Below are 16374 nucleotides of genomic sequence, written 5' to 3'. Positions count from 1 at the left end.
TAACTGGAGTAAGCTGTTGAAAATGAGTGAGTGAAGTGGCTGAATGAGAACATGAAGCTGGATGATTTGGTGATGGCTGCGTGATTGGTTGTAACAGAAAGCGCCACTTGTGCTTTTGGTGTTGATCAGCAAGGTTTTTGGAATATGAAGCATGATGCAATTTAAAAAAACAAAACACAAAATTCCATGTATGTATACTGAGGTAATTACGTATATGTCACCCCCCCCCCCTCCCCAATTGAGTCGCCACACAGGTTACATAAAGGAGTTTTATTTTGAAAGCGGCAACAGGAAGTTCTGACATGCTTTGCGCATGCGTAGTGCCACGTGGCGAGAGTGAATCGTAGACCCTGCCACTCATAATTACAAATAAGTCACAGCTTTACGCGACAAAAATAAACGTAGAAATGTTTCGTCGAAAACTGGCAGCTCTGGATTACCACAATCCAAATGCTTTCGATTGCACAGGTAAGAAAAGGAGCTTTTCGTCGACGTACATGAGCGCTACGTGCTGTCGGAGCGAAATGTGAAACTCCGCTGTAAAAGAGTATCGTCAATTTTTGGGGCCAAAACAAGATGCTGAGTGTTTTATTTTTGCCATACTAAATCAAACTTCAAATCGGCGTGAACCAAGCAGCCATTCTTTGAGCTCATTTTAACTTTGACCTTTAATTGCCTCGCCAGGATTCTTTCCTCCTGCCAGCTTTGACACGTTAAAATAATAGCTTTATACACGAAGATTCGCAGTGCGGGCTAGATTGTGAAGCTAACCCGTCAGCAACAAATCCTTCCACTCACCGTTTTTGGTCAACTTCAAAATTGCAGGTTGACCGTTTGAAAACCGAAACAAGTGGTTATAGGGCTGAAAATTAGAACGTGATGGCGCTGTTGTAGTCTAGACCAGGGGTTCTCAATCCATTCCTCAAGGACCCCTGAACCTGCACATTTCCAATTCAGTGTCTGTCTGTAGCTTATTGGCGGTGCTCCGGAATTAGCAAATCAGCTTGTGGCAGAGCAGGGAGAGATGGAAAATGTGCAGGGGTCCTTGAGGACCAGATTGAGAGCCCCTGGTTTAGACCGTTTACAAGGATCATTCATTCATACGTACATACACACGTGTGTGTGTATGTACGTATTTTCCCATTTACAGTTGATTATGTTCTGCCTTTCATGTTGACGTTCTATAAGATGTATAATTATGTGGTTGTATAGCATAAAAAATGTGAAAAGTACCCCTTTAAACATGTTGTGCCTGCTCAAAAGGGAACAAAACACCATTTTTTTGCACAGGCAGGAGATCTAGTGGGCAGAGAACCAGAGCAGAGATAATGATTTCTGTGACATGTTACTGAAATGTAACATAAGCCTTTTCAGGGTTAGGTTTTGTGTAGTGTGGAGGTAGTTCCTATTGTCATTGTCAGAGGTATGGGGTTTTATTTTTTAAATCATAAAACCTGACAATATTTAATTGCAGAGTAGATTTTAAAAATTGGCACAAATGTGACTCCTTTAAACAGCTTGGGTAAAAATTGGACATGATTAAAGCTGTGGAAGTGCTTTGAGACAAGATTTGCTGAATGACGTGTTTTTTTTTTAAAGTTCCATTTAAACTGTTTAAGTATTAAGACTTTTTGCACAGCAGTGGTTTGTGCTATTTTAACCCTGGAAGTTTTTGTTTTTTTGTGAAATAATTTTGTTTCTGTGCACAAAGTACAATAATGTAAGTGTCCAAAATAAAGCTAGGATGTGTCTCTTAAACAAAGCACTTGGGGAAATTTTAAAGAAAATGTTAAATTTCATAGTGGGGCTAATAAATTTGTTCTCACCTGTATGTCAGCTTGTTGAAAGTGTCTCTGCTCTGAGCATTCGAGCAACAAACAGGATTTCTGCTATAACCCTTCGGGTAGTTTGACAAGAGACTGTAAATGAATTGTGTATATATAACATAAAATTTAGTAAAAATAGATACTGTAATTTATTTCTGTATTTTTGTATGAATATAAAAACATGACTACAATCCCACTTCCCATGTCTGAGCATTTTTAAGACTTTTGAAAGGCTTGTTTTAAGAAATTTTAATACTAATTAAGGCCTTATTTTTAGATTAATGTATTTTAAGAGTTTTTAAGGATCTGTGGGAAGCCTGTCATTAATGATGAATCTGCCAATTGTTTTCACAATTAATAAGTATAAATGTCATAAACAAGTTAAAAAAAATACAAAGGCAAATAATTAAGGAAAATAAAAACCACGCATTACTTTTCTTCAGGCTCAAAGCTTGTAAAATCAAGTTAAAACTGAGGGTTTTCTTCCAATGTACATACAGTATAAAAACTTCAATAAGGGTTTGATCTGTCACTTGCAAAAGCATCAAAAGAAATCAGACTTGAGAAAAATAATTATTGATGCTCACAAAGGAGGAGAAGGTTGTAAACGGTTATCGGAGTGTTGTAAACGGTTATCGGAGTGTTTCTAAGTGTCAAGGACTGGAGTGAGGCATATCATCAATAAATTCAAAGAGAGCCACACAGGACAGAACAAGCCCGACAGAGATAGGAAGCCAAAGATTTCAAAGACTCTGGAAAGAAAAAGTACTGAGAGGTGTGTCTAAAGAACCCAGAACAACTTGCAAGACACAAGTGAATGACTTAGCCAAGTCAAAAATTAAAGAATACAAGGTTGCAGACCAGGAAAAACTCCACTTCTGCAGAAGAGACACCTTCAACCCAGACTGAAGTATGCTGAGGACAATCAGGAGAGAGATGATGCATAGTGGAAAGCATGTCCAATGAGATGAAACCAGAGGTCTTTGGCCATAGAGACGTTGCTTATGTTTGGAGAAAGAGTGGAGAGGTGTATAACTGAAGATGAAGGTCCATGCCAGAAGACCATCTGGAGGAGCTTGAGAGATAAACAGTTTTAGCATCTTGGGGTGAATAATTTAGTCCCTGGTAGTTTTTGTTTTTTGTGAAATAATTGTCTTTCTGATTACAAAGTAAAATAATTTAAGCATTGAAAATTTCTTGCTTTGTTGAGGGGAAAAAAAAAAAAAAACACTCACTCATCTTCAACCACTTAACCGGAACTGGGTTGCGGGGCAACACCTCCAGCAGGCAACCCCAAACTTCCTTTCCCGGGCCACATTAACCACCTCTGACTGTGGGATCCCGAGGCGTTCCCAGGCCAGTGTGGAGATATAATCTCTCCACCTTTTCCTGGGTTGTCCCCGGGGTCTCCTCCCGGTTGGACGTGCCTGGAACACCTCCATAGGGAGGCGCCCAGATGACGAACTACCTCAGCTGGCTCTTTTCAATGCAAAGAAATGGTGACTCTACTCAGCTCCTCACAAATGACCAAGCTTCTCACCTAATCTCTAAGGGAGACACCAGCCACCTTCCAGAGGAAGCATATTTCAAACGTTTATACATGCAGTCTAGTTCTTTCGGTCATGACCCAACCCTCATGACCATAGGTGAGAGTCGGAACGAAGATTGGCTGGTAGATCGAGAGTTTTGCCTTTTGGCTCGGCTCCCTTTTCGTCACAACAGTATGGTAACATGAATGCAACGCCGTCCCTGCTGCGTCGATTCTCCGGGCAGTCTCACACCTCGCTGTCCTCTCACTCATGAGCAAGACCTCGAGGTACTTTAACTCCTTCACTTGGGGCAAGACCTCATTCCCTACCCGGAGGAGGCAATCCATCGGTTTGTCTATGGAGCTAATCATTTTGTCCTCATCTGTAACTTGTGTGATTGTGGATGTGCACATTTAATAAAAAATGGTACTTCACAGAAGATTTTGTAGCAGAAACTCGGCCCCCCCCCCCCTTCATTTTTTGTTATTGTAATGTTGATCTTAAAACATTAAAGACATCTTTCTTAAGTCTGTTCCATTCAGCTTCAGGAACCCTGATGGAAAATCACTTAGTTGCTCGTTTTCAGGCTGTAAAGCTGTGATTTTCTCAGCTGTGTGGAAGCTTGTTGGGTTGAGCCGCCTGATGCAGGCAGGTGGTGTGACATTGTTGGCTTGTAAATGTGTGTATGGTTCTTCTCCACTCAGATGAGACACAGTTCAGGAACTGCATCGTGTGGCTGGAGGACCAGAAGATTCGACATTATAAGATCGAGGACAGGGGTAACCTCAGGAACATCCCCAGCTCCGAGTGGCCGAAAGCCTACCAGAAGGTGAAACCAGCACGCTGTCATAAATCAGTCTGTCAGCACGGTCACACACGTTGTTTGAGCTTCATTTTTGTGCCCACAGTATCTGCAAGATTTGAACTGTCCATTTGGAGATCAGGAGCGGCAGGAGGCTGTGGGACTGGTTACTGGGCCTGGCTGTGCGATACGAATATGGAGACAATGGTAAATTCTATCTGTCACAGTTAATCTCAGCGTTGATTGCGATATCTTGGCTTAATGTGAAAGGATAATCCCCTAAACATGGTTAATGCAATATTTTTGTTAAACCTTGTGTAAATCTGAACATCTGCACTACATTGGCATCTTGATTGTTTAATTTCAACTCCATTGTGTTGATTAGAAGCAAAAACACACAAATCCAACGCTGTCCAAATACTTCTGGATTTATATTTTCTACCACTGCCTGCAGTACTGACCACCTCCAGCAGATGGCGACATTATAAATGACGTTACCACCTCTCTTGTTGGAGCAGTTTCTCCATATATTTGATTTGCATCACAGTCACACACACACACACACACACACACACACACATTTGCTAGGGGGCGCTGTTGCACCACTTATCTTGAAATGTGACTGCTTAAGTTGATGATTGTGTAACTTTTGTTGTGGGTGTGTTTTGTTCGTGTATCACTAGTTGACAAGTACAAGAACTGTCAGCCGCTTGCAGCCGCGGGTGACGCAGACAAACGCGCTGATCCCCTTGTCAACCTCGACAGTAAGTAGAAGCAGAACCGCTGCGCCGTGTGTTTTCTCTCATCAGCTCGTGCTGCTAATCAGCATCATGTGAGGAGAGCACCAAGTCCACATGTGCCTTGTTTGACCCCCATTCTACTGGTGCCTGTCAGATAATTAGCTTTATGCTTTAGTGACTCTGTCAAAATATATAAACAATAAATCTAATAATAATAATCTGTAACATGCAGGAGTTTACAGAATCCCCAAAATAACAAAAAAATTATTTTTTGTTTCCTTCTTTCCAGCTAATTCCCCAGATTTCAAAGCAGGAGTTACAGCTCTGGCAAACATCCTGAAGATACAACGACATGATGATTATCTCATCATGCTCAAAGTGAGTTTTATACTTTGATTCCAGTAGAATGTGCACTAATAATATATTTTACATGGGTTGTGGGTCAAAGTACAAAGCAGTAAACTGACTGTGGGTTCCGCCTGATTGTGTGACTGCAGGCCATTCGTATTCTGATCCAGGAGAGACTTTCTCCAGAGGCCATCAGTAAAGCCAGCCAGAAGAGAGAGGTAAAATTCAGATTAATGTACTCTGTGTCCAGCTTCTTGTTATTGTTATAGACCTGATACCTGGATATCTCCAAGGGACGTGAGTGAATTTCACTCAGCTTTGATGGTGAGGGATGGCTTGAGTCTCGGAAGATCAGGTCTGGGAGAATGTACTTATACTGCGACACAACAGCTACAATATTGCAGAACCACTCTGGGTCCTGATTGGAGGACAGTTGGACCATCTTCATCTCCAGAAAGCAACCATTTCACCAGGTGAAGCGTGGGCGTCCCTTTGGTCTTCCCCAGTTGTTGGCGGTCCTCAACAGTGAGGCATCTGTATGCTGGATTATACCCAGAGAACTGTGTGACATTGCCCAAATGTCTGCGCTAACCTCAGTAGTACACCTAGTTCGTCTCCCTGAATAATCACTTATTTGACAAAGTCATTCCAGCAGTACTTAAGGATCCTCCAAAGACATCTGCTACCAAATACACCTACTAATCACCTTTGGTCACTGCTTAGTGTCTCACAACCACATGAAGGCAGGAAGTACCAGGTCCATAAAAGTGACATAAAAAAAAAAACTTAAAATGTTCACAGTTGATCACCTTTGTAATGTCCGTTTTTGGATTGATGGCCTCCTTGGTTGACAGCCTTTCAGGTGATGGAAGGCTCTCTAAAAGCTAGACGATGTCACAGTTCTATGCGATGCTTCCAGCTCCTTAATCGGTTTCTTAGTTGTGATCCTGAGTTAAGATTGATAATTCATAAATTTCTTGCTTTCTTCATGGTCTGAGGTCTGTGTGGTCCCAAGCTTATGTTTGTATATAACAGGTGCTTGTGGTGCCATAAATCTTTATGAGATGGCTTCTGAGCAACTTGTGTTGTGAAGATCCAAAACTGTGCTCCAGAAGCATTGGCTTAATGCTTAAGTGCCCCCCCCATTATACACTGTAAACCACTGGTTCTGGGGTTAGAACTGTAAATGCACTGAAAGGTTCCCTTATTAGTCCTGAGTTCTGCCAGTTAATTGCTCAGAGTTTGCAATAATTCTGTCTTTTCCTGGAATTTTTCATGCTGTTTAAAAAGGGAATGAAATCTTCAGTGTATTTGTTGTTGCAGCATCTCTCCAAACATGCATGAATCCCGACACTGTGAACATCTGTCTCTGCATTCCAGGGTGTTCCAGTAGCTTTGGACAAGCACATCTTGGGTTTCGACACTGGAGGTAAGAACTGACCCCCCCCCCCCCCCCCAAACCCCTGTTCCTGCACAATATAAAGAGAAAAAAGTGCATGTAAGGTCGAGTGTTTCGATTGAGATCCTCCAGATGGGCCTTGACTTGTGTAAATACACTAAATTGAATCCAGTCTGTGGGTAAAATGAACCAGATTTCATCTTCCTCCTTGTCCGCTCTCGTCTGACCTCAGATGCGACTCTGAATGAAGCGGCGCAGATCCTGCGACTGCTGCACGTCGAGGAGCTCAGAGAGTTGCAGACCAAGATCAACGAGGCCATCGTAGCTGTCCAGGCCATCATAGCCGACCCGAAGACAGACCACAGGCTGGGCAAGGTCGGCAGATGAGAGTGAGGATGAAGAGGGAGGTATCGAACCACAGATATGGACATGAAAGCATTTTGTTTGTTTATTTTTCTTTCCTTCATTTTTCATGAGATCAGGTTGTGGACATACTGGACGTTTTGTGCAGATCTGAACCAAGGATTGGGTAATTGTCTTTCACTGTGCAGTATGTCAGGTTGTTAGTCATTAAAATGTTCCCTTGAAGATCTTAAGTTCTTCGATTTGAGGATGAAGATGAAAATATCCCAGGTGGAAGCATTGAAGCTGTATTTCAATAATGCCGATGTCCTCGACCCTCCCATCTACTCCTGCATGCATTACGTATGTTCTCTGTAGAAATGATAGATGCTTCTGGAATTTGAGAACTGACGGTCTTATTACTGACATTTGAGTTCATGAGAACCTTTTCTACCATTTGAAGAAAAGCTCGGTATGAAGGGGTTAAAGTTTTGCTGTGAGAAAATATGTGAATACACACTTCCTGAATATGACTGTTTCAGTGATTTCTTACCTGCTAGGTATTACTACATAAAGACATTAATGGCCACGGCAGATATGTTGAGAAAGGACAGCATCAATAAGGATGTACTCACCTTGTTTAAGATTTAATTTTCAGGTAAACAACCCAATTCTTTGCCTGGTGGCAATCTGACCATGGTATGAATTATTGACCTTTGGGTCCTTTAATAAATCCATGCAAGTGTGCCAGTTTTGGTCTAAATCTGGTACAAAAACCAATTCTGTTGACTCAATCTCGATGATCTTGGGAGGTGATGGTCTAGTGGTTAAGCGCTGGACTTCAGACCAGAAGCTCCAGACCGGAAAATCACTGAGGGTCCTTGGGCAAGGTCCTTAATCCCCTAGGTGCTCCCAGATTGGCGTGAGCATCTTGTATGGCAGCACCCTAACATTGGTGTGAATGTGAGGCATAATTGTAAAGAAGTTTGAGCTTCTAATGCAAATGGAAAAGCGCTGTATAAATACACTCCATTTACCATCTTTACTTTTGCCAATATTAACCCTTTAAGGTGCAATAATTGTCAATCTGCCACATACAAGTTTGATAGAAATCCATCAAAGGACCTGGGGTGAGTCGGTGAACAGGAAGGAAAGGCAGACATGACCTTGACCACAATGAATAACCTTGGCAAATTTGATCACAACAAGGCAATTCTGGAACCTATCAAAACACATGGCTCAAACTTAATCTATGAACAATGCTGGTTGACGCTGGCCACAGGACCCGGTAAAAAGTGGAATAAAGAGGCAGACATGAGCTTGACCCCAATGGTTACCCTTTGTAAAATTTGAAAAACCATCTACATATGTAAACCAAGTCTAGTGTGAGTAAGTGGGGTGTGTGTGGTTTGGGGGGGAATCACATTTTTCACCTTTGAGCCCCAGTAGCTTTGACCTTCCAGATGAAAAGACACTAATCCACCAAAATTAACTTCCAAATCACATTTTATTGTTATAAATATCAAATTTTATAAAAAGATAAAGATTTGAAAAGTAGTAGCAAAAAATATTTGGCAACATAGTCATTTCATTGTGTGTGAAGAAGAGATTAGTAGTGCGCAGAAATATGGCTGTAGGACGTGCGGTGCAACAACTTCACATGACCACACATTTTACAGAGTTTATAAAAAAAAAAAAAACAGGTTTGTGTGTTTTAAATACAAGTTAATTGAGTTTGTAATCATGTGATAACTAATTAGTAATCAGAAATAATGCGGCTTCTGAAGACCAGACAAACTGCTAACTTTTGAGTTGGATTAGCCGTTATCTGGAATCTGTGGTCAGCTGACCAAAAAGCGAGTGATCCTGTTTACAATGAGCCTTTGGTTTGAAGTTTTAAAGCTCTTGATGTCATTCTTCTTCCGAAAAACCAAACTCACACTTTAAACATTTTTAGAATCAGATTTCATTATTCTATAGTTTTAATTGATAGAAAAAAAGTACAAAAATACAGTAGAAAACAAACTGAGGTATAAGACAAATTTACAAAACATTGATGTGGGGGGTTTGGAGGGATTGTAAATTAGTTTGGGCGGTTGTTACTGGCAACGGGAGGCCATCTTGTTTCCTGAGTGTCCTGACGCGTACCGAGAGGACACTTGATTACACACTTCTTCCCACCGTCCAGAACTCACCCTAGAACTTTAGCACCAGTGGACACCGCAGTTGTCCGTCTGTCATCAGCAGGTCCCTGAAATGGGCAAAAAAGTTTTATTTACATTTGAATGCTGTTTTTACAAAAAGGTATCTTTCTTAACCATGTCTACTTGTGGTGATATCTTCAAAATGCAAAGAACAAATCCAATTTAAATTGGTGGCTAAAGTCAGTGGGCCAACCTCAGGCAACATAGGCCATGTCAAGGTCAAAGCAGAGGCCATTGTTGAAAATGCATAAATGACACTAAGGAATTACATGAGATATTGAAATGATTTTCTGCACTGACTTATGCGCTTCTGGGTTAACAGTTTTGACAGACCTCTGACATGAGTGACGTCACATGATGGCATCAGTGAAGTAAAAAAGGGATCGTGCCAGTTTGGTGGCTTTGGAAATGTGACAAATGTAAACTCTGGAAGAACTGTGTTTTGACGTTATATATTAATATGTTTATGCAGGGGTGGTGGCCAAGTGGTTAATGCGCTTGGATTCAGTTCAAAAGGTTCCGGGTTCAAATCCCACCCCTGCCACATTTCTCCATGTAATGTGGAGTTGTCAGGAAGGGCATCCGGCGTAAAACTTGTGCCAATTCAACATGCAGATCCACCTTGGATTTGCTGTGGCGACCCCAAGTGCAAACAAGGGAGCAGCCGAAGGGACTTACTATATTAATATAATGTTTATCTGATGTTGGTTTATTTCTTTAAACTTTTTGTTATTGGTTGTATGGCCAAAGCAGATGGTCCCCACTGTGTGTGGTCTGCTTGAGGTTTCTTGTTACAATTAAAACAAATGCCCAAGGCGTTATTCTTCACCACTGTGCCATATAAGGGTGATTCTTAAGACTACGGCACTTATGTCCTTTGATCATATTGTATGAAAAACAGAAAAAAGGGGAAATTTCACACTTTAATAGTTATCTTTACAATGAAAGTGTTAAGAAATTTGTTCTAGTAGTCTATGATGACTTTTTCACCTTTTTTCAGCATCTTTATATGCAAATATTGCCGTTTTGTGCTTGTCCCACACCCAGACTTTTGATCTTCAATGATAAAAATGAATGGTAAACATTTTTTCTAATGTTTTAAAATATCAGTAAAATAATCAAAACATAATTGGGGTATTCAATGTCATACAACTGTTGTGATTTTTTTTTTTAAACAAAATGTAGTTGTCCCACACTAGTGGTGGAAATTACAGCAAAACACTGTAATGTCCCTTTAAACAGTTTGTATGAAAGATTGTTTGGGTAGTTTCTGTGGAGATGAACAGTGACATCAGAGCACATGTATATAGCACCAAATCACAACAAACAGTTGCCCCAAGGTGCTTTATATTGTAAGGCAATGGTGTGGTGGAAATTACATTTACAAGGCCAATAGTGCCCGTAGTTAAAGAATCACCCATAAATGAATTGAATGCTTGGGGATCCCAAAAATTCTCAAGATGTTCCAGAGACTTTGGAGCTTTTCACGGATAGCAATCCTTAACTCATTATATGAGCAGAGAAACTAGCTGATATTTATCAGTTTTAACACATTTAATCTCCTTGTAGCTCTCTGAATAAAGTGAAATCTGTAAGCAGGTTTGTTTCAAAGAAGCAGGTCAAGTTCTCTTCCCATGTGAACACTCGATGACAGGATGAAAGCTTGATGGCTGCCGTGTTGGAGACGAGCCTGATGAAAGAACACATGCTGCATCCTGAACAAAGCTGCACTTAACAGCACATGGCTGCAGAGAATCATTCCACAATAACAGCTGTCACGACACTCAGATCCTGTACGGAGAGCGATTTAGATCTGTCATCACGGGCTGAATTACACTGCGCACGCTGATGTCTTTCAAGCAGGTGGCTATTTAGTCTGAGGCGGTACGAGGTCACACAGCTGTGACGTTTACCCAACATTTAGACCAAGAGTTATAAAATGGACTGTCAGGCGACTGTCCAAACTCGTAATGTTCAGAGCAGATTGAGCCTCACTGAGGATGCAGCTTTGACATCTTCCAAGGTGCTACTTTAGGGATTATTGTGTGTTTAGTTCCCACTTTGTACTTTGAAGTCATTTTATTCCGGGCTTTGCATCAGTAGACATCAACACATCAACCTTGACGCACGCTCACAAAAACACAAGTCGAGGGTCATCCACAGCTGTGTAATCACTGCTCTTTGGTGTCATGTGCGCCCGCGAAGGCACAAATAGAGGGTCACAGACAGCTGTGTAATCACGGCTCCGTGCGACCACTCACAGGTAAGCGGTGTGCAGGAAGAGTCCTGTCCAGCTGTGTGATGAGTGCTTTCTAGGTGATGAAACTCAAAGTTGAGTTTCTGCAAACAACAAAGACCCTGTTAGGATCAACTGCAAAAACTTTGATTTTAAAGCAGTCATGTGACATCATCCAGATCACAAAAGCCAGTTAATGTTAACAGGACGTGATAACGGTTTGATATCTGATCAGATTGATTTGCTTTTTCTGTGCGATGTCTGAGATAAGGTGTTTGTTGTGAAGGTGTTTGAAACAACACGTACAGTAGTGTTCAGAATGATAGTAGTGCTATGTGACTAAAAAGATTAATCCAGGTTTTGAGTATATTTCTTATTGTTACATGGAAAACAAGCTACCAGTAGATTCTCACAAATCCAACAAGACCAAGCATTCATGATATGCACACTCTTTAGGTTATGAAATTGGGCTTTAGTAAAAAAAAGTAGAAAAGGGGGTGTTCACAATAACAGTAGTGTGGCATTCAGTCAGTGAGTTTGTCAATTTTGTGGAACAAACAGGTGTGAATCAGGTGTCCCCTATTTAAGGATGAAGCCAGCACCTGTTGAACAGGCTTTTCTCTTTGAAAGCCTGAGGAAAATGGGACGTTCAAGACATTGTTCAAAAGAACAGCGTAGTTTAATTAAAAAGTTGATTGGAGAGGGGAAAACTTTTGCTTTAAAATGGACAAAAACAAACCAGAGACGCATGGAAGAAAACGGAAAACAACCATCAAAATGGATAGAAGAATAACCAGAATGGCAAAGGCTCACTCATTGATCAGCTCCAGGATGATCAAAGACAGTCTGGAGTTACCTGTAAGTGCTGTGACAGTTAGAAGACGCTTGTGTGAAGCTAATTTATTTGCAAGAATCCCCTGCAAAGTCCCTCTGTTAAATAAAAGACCTGTGCAGAAGAGGTTACAATTTGCCAAAGAACACATCAACTGGCCTAAAGAGAAATGGAGGAATATTTTGTGGACTGATGAGAGTAAAATTGTTCTTTTTGGGTCCAAGGGCTGCAGACAGTTTGTGAGACGACCCCCAAACTCTGAATTCAAGCCACAGTTCACAGTGAAGCATGGTGGTGCAAGTATCATGATATGCACATGTTTCTCCTACTATGGTGTTGGGCCTATATATCACATACCAGGTATCATGGATCAGTTTGGATATGTCAAAATACTTGAAGAGGTCATGTTGCCTTATGCTGAAGAGGACATGCCCTTGAAATGGGTGTTTCAACAAGACAATGACCCCAAGCACCCTAGTAAATGAGCAAAATCTTGGTTCCAAACCAACAAAATTAATGCCTCGTAGATGTGACGAAATCATGAAAAACTGTGGTTATACAACTAAATACTAGTTTAGTGATTCACAGGATTGCTAAAAAAGCAGTTTGAACATAATAGTTAGTTTTTGTAGCGTCAACAGCAGATGCTACTCTTATTGTGAACACCCCCTTTTCTACTTTTTTTTTTACTAATAGCCCAATTTCATAGCCTTAAGAGTGTGCATATCATGAATGCTTGGTCTTGTTGGATCTGTGAGAATCTACTGAATCTACTGGTACCTTGTTTCCCATGTAACAATAAGAAATATACTCAAAACCTGGATTAATCTTTTTAGCCTTTGAATCTTTGAAGCCTGTTTCAGCAGCAGCGGTGCCGTTACTCTAATCTAACCTCTTTTTTCAGTAACGAGTAATCTAACATGTTAATCTTTCCAAATCAGTAATCAGATTAAAGTTACTTCTCCAAGTCACTGTGCACTATCATTTTTGTATTGTGGCTCAATCGCAGTATAAAACGTGGCCTGTGGGCAGGGGGGTCGGGTTTGGCTGAACTGGCCATTTTGCCCACTTTCAGCGAGCTGCGAGCTTTTCATCCGCGGTTTTCTGCAGCAACTATGAGATTAAAAAATAGTCCTCATCTCTCAAAGCACAGTGATGACAGCAAGTTGCAAGTTTTACTGTTATAGTGCTGTCAACAGTTAAATATGAGGTCAAGAAAGATGCCGTTATTTTAGTATTTATGTTCATTGAAGTCAAGAAAGGGTGACTATAAAGTGAGCATTGGCAAAACTGGTTATTTTCAAAACAAGTCATCATTATCATGTTGAGGTGGCAGGGGGTGTCGTTGGCAGCTGCTGAAAGTAACTAAAAAAGTAACTAGTAATCTAACTTAGTTCCTTTCTTCACCTCCATGATGAACTTGCTAACAGATGGTCCAGTCGGTAGTTGGTTATATTTTAATCTGTGTGTTTTCTTTGATGCTATTTATTTATGGAGTACGTTCATGTCCGACTTGGTTTTTTGAAGTTGGGACGTTGTGTGAAATTTAAATAAGAACAGAATACAATGATTTACAAATCCTCTTTAACCTATATTCAATTAAATACACCACAAAGACAAGATATAAACTTTGTTTTTGTGCAAGTATGTGCTCATTTTGAAATGGATGCCTGCAACACATTTCAAAAAAGCTGGGACAGGGGCAACAAAAGACGGGAAAGCTGATGAATGCTCAAAGAACACCTGTTTGGAACATTCCACAGGTAAACAGGTTAATTGGAAACAGGTGAGTGTCATCATTGGGTATAAAAGGAGCATCCCCAAAAGGCTCAGCTGTTCACAAGCAAAGATGCGGCGAAGATCACCACTTTGTGAACAACTGTGTGAAAAAATAGTTCAACTGTTTAAGAACAATGTTTCTCAACATTCAGTTGCAAGGAATTTAGGGATTCCATCATCTACAGTCCATAATATTAATATCAGAAGATTCAGAGAATCTGGAGATCTTTCTACACGTAAGCAGCAAGGCCGAAAACCAACAATGAATACTCGTGACCTTCAATCCCTCAGGCGGCACTGCATTAAAAACCGACATCACTGTGTAAAGGATCTTACCGTGTGGGCTCAGGAACACTTCAGAAAACCATTGTCAGTTAACACAGTTCATCAATACATCTACAAGTGCAAGTTAAAACTCTACCATGCAAAGTGAAAGCCAACCATCAACAACATCCAGAAACGCCGCCGCCTTCTCTGGGCCCGAGCTCATTTGAAATGGACAGACGCAAAGTGGAAAAGTGTGCTGTGGTCTGATGAGTCCACATTTGAAATTGTTTTTGGAAATCATGGACATCGCGTCCTCCGGAAAAAGAGAAAAAAACACATCCAGATTGTTACCAGCACAAAGTTCACAAGCCAGCATCTGTGATGATACGGGGTTGTGTTAGTGCCCATGGCATGGCAACTTACACATCTGTGATGGCACCATTAATGCTGAAAGTTACATCCAGGTTTTGGAGCAACACATGCTGCCATCCAAGCAACGTCTTTTTCAGGGACGTCCCTGCTTATTTCAGCAAGACAATGCCAAGCCACATTCTGCACATGTTACAACAGCGTGGCTTCATAGTACAAGAGTGCAGGTTCTAGACTGGCCTGCCTGCAGTCCAGACCTGTCGCTCACTGAAAATGTGTGGCGCATTATGAAGCGCAAAATACGACAACGGAGACCCTGGACTGTTGAACAACTGAAGTCATACATCAAGCAAGAATGTAAAAGAATTCCTACTACAAAGCTTCAACAATTGGTGTCCTCGTTCCCAAAACCTTATTGAGTGTTGTTAGAAGGAAAGGTGATGTAACACAGTGGTAAACATACCACTGTCCCAGCTTTTTTGAAACGTGTTGCAGGCATCCATTTCAAAATGAGCAAATATTTGCACAAAAACAATAAAATGTATCAGTTTGAACATTAAATATCATTAAATATGTTGTGGTGTATTCAATTGAATATAGGTTGAAGAGGATTTGCAAATCATTGTATTCTGTTTTAATTTACATTTTACACAACGTCCCAACTTCATTGGAATTGGGGTTGTAATATAACTCATCCAGTTAACCTATTTTAAGCCACAAAGTTATGAATGATTAGGGGTGTGGTCTCTTTGAATGATATCTAATGTGTTGTTCACTAGTAGAGGCTGCCAGCTCAAGTGGACTCAAGTTCTTTCTTGGTATTTTACTGCAAATATCTGAGATAGTATGGCTTAGTATGTGTAAGAAGTCTGTGCTCCAGTATTTCCATTGACTAACTGAAACATTAATATTATTTATTATGTGTGTTAGTGTCATTACAGTAATTAGCAGCTATTGATGGCTCGGTGACATTAGCTACATTGATGGTGCCAAAGTTATTGAGGCAATATGTTGGTCGTGGTTTTTATTATCCACATCCAAGCCAACCATTATGAAACCACCACCCAGTCTGCAAAAAATCTGCATTCATTCATTAGTCCCGCACCTGAACATTGGGCATTTTAACATGGATTTGAATGGGAACCTGCTCGGTTTTGGAGCCAGCCTCAAGCTGTCAGTCAAGGAACTGCAACTTTTTCTTCTTCTGGGTGGGCTTCATCTGAGGCCATCAAAGCTTACTGCTTGGAATAATGTAGCATGGTCAATTTTGTCATCAACTGCTGAGCAATGCAGATTAATTTTACCCAGGTGATTGCTATTTTTTATAATGTAGGATCCTCCAGGAAGAAATAACAAGCTAGGCTAGGCTAACAGACTGTTTTCACTCCACGCTTATAGTACCTGTACGAGCCTTTAGATTAAGTAAACACAGCACTTAATACCATTATAAGTACTTAAAAATACACAAAGATGTGACAATATCCATTTTAAAGAAATACTTTCTTTACAGGGTCCCAAAACATTGACAGTGATTTAAAATATTTGATCTTAGGTAAATACTGTAACGTTCCTGAGGTGTGTCACTTCCCATCATATCCTGTAATGGGACAGTGTTCTGTTAGCAATTGTTTGTGTCTGTTGTAAGTTGCTTGTAGTAGTGGTTATGTGTGTTTTCTATGTGTTAGTGTTGTTATATGTGTT

At 40.7% G+C, this 16374-nt stretch overlaps 2 protein-coding genes across 2 annotated transcripts in view; one reads left to right on the top strand and one right to left on the bottom strand.

Moving 5' to 3' along the window:
* The first annotated feature begins 307 nt into the window (after positions 1–307).
* Positions 308–7051, top strand: rtraf (RNA transcription, translation and transport factor). Its single transcript, XM_034176272.1, is given in 9 exon segments — positions 308–468; positions 4060–4184; positions 4264–4317; positions 4319–4364; positions 4841–4921; positions 5187–5275; positions 5395–5463; positions 6626–6674; positions 6877–7051. Coding segments are annotated over 9 exon segments (729 nt in total). The 5' UTR covers positions 308–407; the 3' UTR covers positions 7032–7051.
* Positions 7052–8479: 1428 nt separating this feature from the next.
* Positions 8480–16374, bottom strand: part of nid2a (nidogen 2a (osteonidogen)) — a 185348-nt gene continuing 177453 nt past the window's right edge. Inside the window, 1 exon segment of the mRNA XM_034176255.1 lies at positions 8480–9237. The gene's annotated coding sequence lies outside the window, so the exon portion shown is untranslated.

This window comes from Thalassophryne amazonica, chromosome 1, assembly GCF_902500255.1.
Source record: "Thalassophryne amazonica chromosome 1, fThaAma1.1, whole genome shotgun sequence".
NCBI lineage: Eukaryota > Metazoa > Chordata > Actinopteri > Batrachoidiformes > Batrachoididae > Thalassophryne > Thalassophryne amazonica.
Note: the sequence above shows the minus strand (reverse complement) of the source record. Positions and strands in the feature narration are given on the sequence as shown.